The sequence below is a fragment of the Hippoglossus stenolepis genome, chromosome 10 (assembly GCF_022539355.2).
Source record: "Hippoglossus stenolepis isolate QCI-W04-F060 chromosome 10, HSTE1.2, whole genome shotgun sequence".
NCBI classification, from domain to species: Eukaryota; Metazoa; Chordata; class Actinopteri; order Pleuronectiformes; family Pleuronectidae; genus Hippoglossus; species Hippoglossus stenolepis.
Window position 1 is genome coordinate 20455646 of NC_061492.1, and position 10681 is coordinate 20466326.

A 10681-nucleotide genomic window follows, 5' to 3' on the forward strand; every position below is an offset into this window, starting at 1 on the left:
CACCACTCAGGAATGAGATGATGTTAACCTGAAAGGAGCTAAACACAATAAAGAATCACCCAGCTATTCACAGCCTCTCCTGCTCCATCTGCAGTCTTTCCCAAAAGGACTAGGCCAATGCCCCTCTCATCACTAGGCATGTGGAACAGAAACAAGCAGCACTGCTCTGGGCTTTAAAAGGATTGAGCAGAAAGTTAATGTTTTGATTGAATTCCAGCCGTTTTAAAAATAGTTGTGGGGATAAATTGTGGGCCAGGCAGAGCGAGGGGGCCGTGCCAGGCTGAGCCCGTAAACTCCTCGAGAACGACACAACAGCAGGAATCCTGCAGCGGCCCCACAAATAGCACTGCTAATGTCTCCACAGGGAATGACAAGATTATGTCTTACTCTTGTGTTTGACAGATTTCTGTCCCATGTTCTGTGCCATACGCTTTTTTGGCATCTGTGCTTTATTATTAAGTACAGTGAGGAATGTGCCATGGACTGAATGAGACAGTAAAGTCCTGCTGCATGTTGAACTTAAAATCAGCTCTTTAAAAGTTAATAAATGTTCCATTGAGGGAAATAAAAAAGTGATAAAAGAAGAAAAAAAGAATTATGGCAGTGATCAATACCGGTTCTAACTGCCATCCAACCATGCACTTCTATGTCCTGGGTGTATTGTCCATATTTTACCAAATAAACACATACACAACCTAAAACTTACACAACCCTTTCACTAAGGTCCCAAAACAAATCTGAACGGTTGAAAAGGTGATTGGATGTATGTAATAAAACTATATTGTATATTATCAGTTTAAGAAATTGGTGTTTATTTCTTTTATTTCATTCTCTCAAATTGTGTCCATTTCTCTGAAAATCTAAGATACTCTTGACTCGTCAGGCCTCTGAAAAAACTTTGATTTATATACCGCCTTTCAAGGAATCCAAGGCCGCTTTACAAAGTTAAGAAAACAAATTTTAAATTAAACTAACAAAGGAGACTATATAGTACAAATGCTGGGGAGGGTTTGTGAGGATGTGGGTTTTAAGGAGTTTTTTTAAGTGTCCTGATATTGGGTGTTGGGGAAAAAAAATTCAGTAAAACCCACTCCTTAATTATGGTCATAATTCCAGTCAATGGTCAAATTCTGTGCCGAAGGGTCACATTTGGATAAAAGCCTTATTTCGAGGGAGCCATGAGCCCTAAAGGCTGGTTACTACTAGATTAACCTACTGATTATTTACTCAATGAAGCAATTGATCATAAAGTTTAATGATGTCATAAAATTGCAGAAAATGCCCGTCAGAAGTTACCAAAGCCCATAAATGCATATTAAAATGTCATGTTTTGTCTGACCAACAGACCTTGCCATCACAGAAGAGCAGGAAAGACAAACCATATTCACGTTTGTGAAGCTGGACTTAGTAAAATGTGCTTGTAAATAAATGTACCATCAAAATAGTTATAGAAAAGGTTTCTAGGGTGACTAATTACCTAAATTGACATTACCACAGGCTTTATTCACCTGGGGTAATAAAGAACCTACAACAGAATAGTCATAGTGAGCCAAGTGAAAAATAACCCAGGGTTGATGTCATTAAGCTTGTTTTCATTTTCAATCCTTTGGTAAGAACATGATTAAATCTCTGTATAAAAATGTTCAGCACGGGCACAAACTATTTGAATTAAAGCTGCCAGCTTCAAGTCCAAAACACTGCTCATCTAAACTCTGCCACACGTACACTGTACAAATGTTCTTGTTTGGGTTTGTTGAAGGAAATGAAAGCTGTATGAACACAGAGACAATCATAACTGTTTGTTAATGTGCTCTATTGTTCTGTCGTTGCTCCTGGATGCAGCTTGTGTGTTGCTAAGATCAATTGAATAATGTGTTTGCTTGTGAAAATGAATACCAATGCGTGTCCATGTGTACCTAGAACTGTGCATATGTGGGTGAGAGAAAGTGTGTGTGTGTGTGTGTGGAGGAGGTTGTTTCACCAGCAGGTTGTGATGGAATGATAATTCGCTGAGGCCAGATGGATGAGTTATGCATTATGTGTGGGAGACTTCTCTTCTCTGCTGTGCTCACTCACGCAATCATTTTAAAACTAAAAATACACTAAGATGCAGGTATCAAACTCTTAGACACAAACACACACACAACCAAGTGAAAACTTTGCACAAGACCACAACTGATTTGAGGATTCAGGATTTTGCACATGCAGCCACTGTCCACCACAGTGGACTTTGCATAATACAGTTCACGTCCCCGTTACTTTGATCAATGTGGGAAGTGAAAGTTCTTCAAAAGTCAAACCATCTAAAAAAAAAAAAACTATTCACAAAGATTCCACACTTGGTCCCGTTTTATTGCCCAATGCTATATTCACACTCTTAACATAAATGGTTTAACTAAAATCACACAGCATTGTTCTTGAATGTACTGTTGTGTGCACGGCCACAGTTTCTCAGCCACGGTCCTCATGTCTAGACATGGAGATCCACCAGATTAAGACAGATCTCAGGATGTATCCATATGCTTTCACACGACAACCACAAACCACTGTAAACACATCCTATTCCAGCTTTGCTTGTACAGTGGATGTCACATGTTGTGTATTTAAGGTTTTATCATACAACTGAAACAGATGGGCAACTCAACTGAAGCATAGCGTTAGTAATAATAATTTGAGTTTAAGCAATGTTTTTGTTTTTTCTGGACACGCACCATATCCATTAATTTCTAGAGCTGAAGTTCATCCTCATTTTTTACATTCCATCTCACATCCCTGAGAGGTGGATCTTGGACCTGCTCATGCCCTGTGCTGTTTGTCCAAGGTCTTATGTAATGTGTAATCAAGGTGCTGTAAAGGATGGGTATATTTATTTTGTGTGTGTGTACTTAGATTTTTGTTTGTCATGAAGCTTTTATTTGCAGGCTGGGGAAATCCTTTTGCCATTTATGCAAAAATTACAAGGGTCCAGATTTTTCACTGAAGACATTACTTTGTAAATATTGTAGACATAATGTGCGAGCCAGTACAATAGTTGACAGCAGTGTGTTGTACTGTCTAATGACAGCAGTAGATCAACTACAATCTCACCAACGAATTGAGTGCCATGTGTAAAATAAACCAACAAAGAGACACGTAAAAATATCAACTGCTTGACAAAGGTAATAACGTTGGATTACTATTACTTCACAACTACATTGTTTGGTCCCAACCTTCTGACTTTTCAGTTTAGTCCAAACCAAAATAACAGGTGTGAAAGGTCCACACCAAAGAACCAAACTTTAGGCCGACCAAAAGAGGTTGTCTCGGTCAAGATCAAATAACCATGGTTCTTTTTATTTGCAGTGTGAACATTTTTTTGCATAGTTTGGCCTATTCCAGGAAGCTGAGACATCATTAAGCAACAGAAGAAGAAAAAGAAGTGGAAGCAGCTAACAGGATTGGCTGTGGTCTTCAGCTCTGACGATATAATGTTTGAACACTGACGACATTCATTTTGCTGGTAGAAATAAAATATATATTACAGCAGCAACAAAATTAACTAAGTGAACTGGTTCCTGTATTTACAACACACCGACGTCAGACACATGCCGGTCTACAAACAAATTAATGTCAAGTACAGGTAGAAGCAGCTCGCGTAGGTGATGACAGTGCATGCAGGCAAAAGTCTTTAGTACACTCCCTAAATTGCAATGTGAAAACAAAACTAAACGGAGCAAATGTACACTATGGGCCTGATCTAAGATCCCAAATAAAGAGCGCTTAATTGCATGTGCATTGTAAAAGATTGCACGTTTGGATTGTGGGCGATCTACTAAAAATAATTGCGCAAATGATAACAGCTGCAAACATGGTAGAGGCAGTAGTATTAAAATGAGTGATTTGCATGCGTTACTGGTTTCCGCCATAGAGCATTCATGAGAGCAGAGTGACCGCAAGCGCAAAGTGAAATTGAATGCCATGGAATTGGAGGTGTTAGTGGAAGAGGCAAACAAACATGTTGTTGAGCTACAGCAAAGAAATTAATATAACTCAAAGAAACGCGAGATGGGATAGTATCTGCGAGAAAGTAAATGCTGTGGGTAAAACAAGAAACGATGAAATTAAGAGGAGATGGCAGGACATAAGAGGAAGAACAAGAATTGACAGCGCGTCTTATTCTGCACGCAATCCTCAGTGCGCACCGATAGTAGATCAGCTTGCATGATTTTTTGCGGGTGAAATCAAGTTTGCACACATTTTACACGCGCAAATCTTTAGTAGATCAGGCCCAATGTAAACAACCCTCAGATAGAGCCAGGTTAACTGTTTCCAAACTTTGTCCGAGCTATCTAAACCAACACCCTGCAGTCGGTATCAACATGGACATTTAAGTTTTCTAAATTTTCTCATCTAACCCTATAATAAGAATAAACGGTAATAGAAGGTAAAACTCCTGCAGAAGTGAAACACACTTACAAAGTATTTGCTGCTCACTAAAGCACTGACACAAATATTTGTATTTTAGAAAAACCTCTGATGGGCTTTAATACATTTCCTGGTTCTGACCAATAAACATGGCCAGACAATATATAACTTTAGAGTCGAGTGGGACATTTTCATTTTCAGACTCCAGGAGGGCTTCCACACCAAGAAGACACCGGGTCTTCTTCACTGGAGTGGAGCAAAAACCACAAAAAAAACAAAAAACTAGCCCGTCTCACCAGAGGAGGTGTGGAGCAGAGAGACTGGCTTGTTTTGCAGAAAAAAAATTGGCTGGGGCCACCGTCCCCAGTGCCTTATAAGGCAGTGTTTCTGTCCAGCTAGCACGCTGAAGCTGGGACTGCTGCTGCTTGCCTGAGAGCAACTCAACTGCACTCCAGAGACAGATCGGACACTCAGGTTGACTATCAGGGTAAGGACACAGAGGGGGTATCCCCACCTCCCTAAAGAGCTGCACGTGGAAGGATGGGCGGGTGGGGGAGAGGCAATAAGATAAGAAGAATGGAAAGGAACAAAGAGGATTGAGAAAAAGTCAGTCAGGAGATGCTGGGTAAGATGAGTGATGGTGGGAGTAAGGGTGGGCGAAGTTCTAAAAAAAAAAAATCACAACCTTTATGAACACACAATCCATGATCTGAACTGTGGTTTCATCTTTATCCGTCCAGAACATCCAGACACAAACCAGCCTACGGAGTTATTTACAACACAATATTACATTGTTTTCAAAATACTGATTAAAACCAGATTTGAACTTATTTCAAGTATTAAGGAAAGATGTAATAAGCAGTCAATTAAAAACAACAAATACAACTCAGAACTCAAGTAGAAAATGATTGCAATAGTAGTAGATGCTGCTTTTTTATTGTATTGTTTTTCAATTTTCCATTGGATGCTTTCTTTTGCTTTAAGAAATATCTGAGCCAGAACAATGCCAAGCCACTGACATTGAGTCCTGATCCACGAATGATGCACCTCGTCATGCATGTGATACAATTTCTAATTTAGCACAGCCATTTAGTAAGCAACCATTCTGTTGGTCTGTGAGCATAGTGTGGGTGCACATTGTTTTGTTGTTAGTATTAGTAGGACATTAGATTGGGGATTTTTTCAAAAATCGATCAGGGTATAAAATCGTCAGATCGTTCACCCCGTTGTAGGAGATGGGTGGACAAATATGGGAGAAAGAAAAAGAGAAAGCAGGAAGTGGGGGGAATGAAATAAAATAACTAACACTAAGCAAAACAATATAAGTGTATTACATGACTAAATGGCTTTGTTCCCCAATTCTGAATATGGAGAGCATTACACTGAATGAACATAAGAGTCTGACGGGGACTGCCCCCGACTGAGGATCTGGAAGACATCACAGCAACTCTTAGCTATCCATAATCCGTCACCCTTAAGTGCTGTGCATGAAGTTATCTGGCTGTACCCAGGCTGCAGCTGAATCAAAAGGCCCTGGACTGGAGCTACAGTTAAAATACCTGCAGTGTGTTTAACAAGCTGGAGAGGAGGGGCTGGCCTGTAGACTGAGGGAGAGCCAGAGCCAGAGAATAAGAGATAAGACTGAAAAGTGAAAGGGGAAAGTGCAGTCATTCGCAGGGACTTTGAGCCCCATATATAGCTGCCAACTATTTACTCAGTGAGGTCATTTCCTTTAGGACGGCAGAAAGGCAACTTAGGCGACTTGCAATCAAGTGTCCGTATTTTTTTTTTATCTCGAAAAATGCCCTTTCTTTTGCTTGCCCTCAACAATCACTCCTTGTGCTTGGAGCTGCCAAGTAACTTCAGTCAGCAGTGCTGTGTTGCCAAAAACAGATCACCACAGTTTGCACAAGGGGGAAGAATGCTGAGACTTCAGGTTACATCCAATCGAATGCTGATCGAGGCAATATAGTGATTTGTCGCTTTTTTGACTGCAGTGTAAGGAGGCATTAAAGCACCATTTATGTGACTTTTTTCCTGGCTATTCTGGAAAGCAGGACTGAATTAGAGGTTCATTAAATATGACATTGTTTACAGAGAAACCTCTGCTCCCTGAACCAAATTATCTTAGAAGTACTATGCTTTATTTACCAGCTGATAAATGGTCAGCTTTTTTCAAAGGATGGTCACTGAGTTTACTTGATAGATGCTGCAGATTCCTCCCAGACAGCTTTTCTTATCCTCAGATTAGTCAGCCCACTGCTCCGGAAATTAATTACCGACTTTGTCTTAATAAGTTGTTATATAGGAGACGACACAAAAACAAAACAAGCACCTTCTTCCAGTTCTATTTCTGTTTTTTCGCTGTTGCTATGCCACAATAGCAGGGTCTTTGTGTGTGTACTGAATATGAGCCTGTTTGCAATTATTGTGGTTCTTGAAATATGCATGTTTTTATTCCACCTGCAAAAAAGGACATTTCTGAGCTCTCTGTGTCTGTGTGTGCGCAAATGTGTTTGAATCACACTGAGAGAAGCAAAACTTCTTGATCCCAGTGACAGCGCTGAGGCTGCTAAAAATGGAAAACTGCAGCCTGTTCTCTCCTACGCATGCTTCCCACTCAACTTTTGTCTCAAACACTCAACACCTCTATCTCTCTGTGGCCTGCATGCAGGAAGTAAACACCACTGATCTTCTAGCAAATATTCTGCTCAATGTTGGAAGAGGGAATAGACCAGGGGAGCCTCAAGTAGCATAGAGGGGGAACAGGGGAGGAGACGGACAGGGGGGCCCCAAGCTAGATGGGGCCCATTAAAAGGGGTGAGGTGATGCTTTTTAAGATAGACCTGACAGTGTGTTTGCCCTCTGTCAGATCCAGTTAGGGGGCCCAGAAATTCAAACACCACCACTCTAACAGATGTAAGTTTACAGCTAAATAAGGCACTGTGACACTGTGCTGGCTACAACAGTGCACAAAGTACAAAGTGTTCAGTGTAGGAACCAGCTCAAATGTTAGTGATTCCAGCTTGCTCTGGAAAGCACTGCATCTTAAATTCAAATTTGTTAGTTCCTGTGGAGAAAATATCCAGAACCAACGCCAGAATTTAGTTTTTGGCAAAGAAGTGTTAATCTGAAGTGTCAGAAGATCATCTTTCCAACTTCAACCCAATGTCAAAGAGATACACTGGTATAGCTGAAGAATGTTTCCACTGCCTTATTCAGCTTTATGTCATCACTAAACTTACCAAAAAACATCTGTCAAAGGGCACATTCCTTAAACTTCCTTAGTACACAGTTCAGAGTATTGCACTAAGTCTTGTTTCCACTGCATTGAGACAAATTGTCCGAAACAAAGCACCAACTTCTACCATTTGCACAAATGGACAATGGTTTCCTTTCTCCTCAGATAGATTGAATCAGTACAGTATAATTTAAAACATCAATACTAAATTCTGTTGTGCCCGTGTATGATTCTCAAACATCCATTGCACAGTACTGGTTCACCCATAGTCTGATTATCAGAGAGAACTGCTATTTCATTTCAAGTCATTCATAGAAGTCGTCAACAAACATCCAGGCTAGTCTATCATTTGATGCAAATGATGTTTAAATAAAGTTACTTCCACCTTACAGTGTGACATCAAGAAAAAAAATCTGTTTTAAAATCTCAGTTTACGACCTCTACACCTCAGAGGGAAACTGTGTCAGAAATACACCAGTTCACTTCCCTTAAGTTCAGCTAAGTACACAGCTTATAAGGAAAAGGTTTTCAATGGAACCAGTATGATTCACATGCTACAGATATCAGTCAGGACTGGATAATACTTGGGTCTTTAAAATGACATTTAGAGTTGGAAGATTAGGACAATTCATTGGGCTCAGCAGACATTTTAAGCATGTAAGCAAGCAACTGTTCATTGGCTGGTCGCAAGCTATAGGAAGGTCATGTAAACACATATTTTAGGGATACGGAAATAAGCAAATGTCTGAAAATTGGGGTCAGATGTGTATCAATTCATTTTTTGTAATCGTGTTAAGGGATAGCATGCTCTGTTGCATTGTTTTCCTGTGATTTTGCTGTTTTAAATGTAAAAATGATATCATATGTGCTTCCAAAGAGACCACAACGCAGCCCAGATAATACACATTTTAGGATTATATGATTAAGTTATTTTTTTTCCTTCTTTAAAATCAGATGTGAGTTTGTTGTGTTACTCAAATACACAAACAACTGTTTAACAGTGGGTGGACACCCCTAATCATCCATCAGTGCAGGGAGACCAGAGTGGGTGTGAGGATCTCATGGGCCGTGGGAGTACCCAGGTCTGGTGGGCCCAACTGTTACCAAACCCAGGAGTTGAATTAGTTAGTAATCCTAATATATATTAGAAATATACGTCTCCATAGACACTGTGAGTGGGGGGGAATTCTCCCTGCTAGTTAATCCTAATCTGTGGACTCGCTTCACAGAGCTGCACCGTCTGCACTGTCCATCAGGCCTGTCCTGTCTGCAGACTGTCTGTCCACCATGAGGACCTCACTTTGACTGATCCTTCAAATCAATGCATCATTACAGCAAAGCATGCAAATACAAGACAGAGTGTGTGTGTGTGTGGGAGGGAGGGGGAGGGGGGGGTAGTTTTATAACTTGCAGAAATCGGATGAAAAAAGCAAAATGCTACTTTGCATGTCTCAGTCTGCCTGAGGAAAACAACCAAGCTAGCAGCTCGCAGCAGGTCACAACTGGGGAATAACAAGAGGGGGAAGTGGATGTAAATACCAATAGTATAACGTTACTGAAGTGTGTGCATACGTGTCTAGCGTTTCAGCGACTACACAACATGGCATCATCAATAATCGATGAGGTGTCTCCCACTTGACTTACCAGCAAACTTTCCAGGTTGACGGAGCACCGGGGGTCTCGGATCATGCCCTCCAGCTTCTTCAGCCGGGTTTCCATCCTCCTCTCGGCGCCCAGCGACATGACTGCGCTCGTTTCGACAAACCTCGTCGAGATAGGAGTAGTTTATTTAAGTTTTTACATGTGAACCCTCTTTGTTCCTGGCTAATGGCCGTGGGCCTAGCGGAGCAGCCCCGGGCTCGCAGCCCACCCAACTCGCCTCCGACAGGAATACAGTGCACAATGAAAATATTCCCAACGCGAGGGAAACACTCCGCACACGATAAAAGTGGCAAAGTGAGCGGCTCCTCTGTCCGCCAGCGGTTTAGCTAATAAAGTTTACATTTGAATTCCGCCTTCACTTCAATGGAGGAGGCATTTTTTTCCCCCAAACTCGGCGATAAAGTTTGAATTTGGACACCGCAGCAACAGGCAGCGGCAGCAGGGCGTTTTCTTCGCCCCCTCTCCTCCCCTTCCCTTTGGGTCTCCGCTTAAAAAAAAAAAAAACCCACTTCGGACTCGCTTCTTCCACAAAAGCCCGCTTCGGTTCAGCCCATTCGCTGGCGCCCGGAGCCCGGAGAGTCGTGAGTTTATCCCCGGTGCTGCCGCAGCTCTGGACGGGCGATAACGTCTGTTCTCCCGCGCTGAATCTTTAATAAGCTGCCCTCGCTCTCTTCCTGGATTTCTTCTCGCATTTTCGCATCTGTCCTCCTCCTCCTCCTCCCTCCTTCTTCTTCTTCTTCTTCTTCTCCGTCCTCGCCTCAGGCTCCAGGCGAGAAAACATTCACGAGTTTAGCTCGAAGAGAAAAAAGTCCTCCAGCGGCTGGATTCCTGCTCGTTCACTCACATCTACACAAACACTGAGTCTCAAGTCTTTTCCCTCCCCCTTACAGCAACACGCCGAGGACTCAGTTACCCATAAGCCACCTGTCCTGTCCTCCTGCACCTCTCTCGCTCTGTACCTGTATTTGACTTGTTTATACCTTCATGCTAACACCATATAAAAACACCATATAATCATTCACTATAATTGGATTGACGTCAAGAAGGCACTTCTCTGATTTTACAAATTTCAGTTACAGTTTCAAAATAAAGTTCATTTCTGCATTGGTATCATTCCCAGCTAGTTTACAGATGTGGGCCACTTCAGGCAATGATGCTGCACTTCTTGTAGCCTGGGTTAAATGGTTGTGATCCTAAAGTGGTCCATTTGTGAACCAGCAAACATGGCCCAAATATCCCAAAACCAGTGTGGGCCTTTTTGGGGAAACATGCGCTGCTCTCTGCAAGGTGCTATCTGGATGTGAACCTAATGTGGCCGATATGCTAAATGGTGACTAAGGCCCAAATACCACAAAACAAATTGAGGCCACCTTC

At 41.8% G+C, this 10681-nt stretch overlaps 1 protein-coding gene across 2 annotated transcripts in view; it reads right to left on the reverse strand.

Moving 5' to 3' along the window:
* The window catches only part of rock2a (rho-associated, coiled-coil containing protein kinase 2a), a 37933-nt gene extending 27717 nt beyond the window's left edge, over nucleotides 1-10216 (reverse strand). Inside the window, exon 1 of one of the 2 annotated variants that reach the window (XM_035167786.2) lies at nucleotides 9290-10215. In XM_035167786.2, the coding sequence (XP_035023677.1) occupies nucleotides 9290-9388 (99 nt within the window). In that variant the 5' untranslated portion in view covers nucleotides 9389-10215. Of the gene's footprint in view, nucleotides 1-9289 lie in introns of both variants that reach the window. The other variant, XM_035167785.2, reaches the window with a different exon arrangement.
* Between the last annotated feature and the right edge of the window lie 465 nt (nucleotides 10217-10681).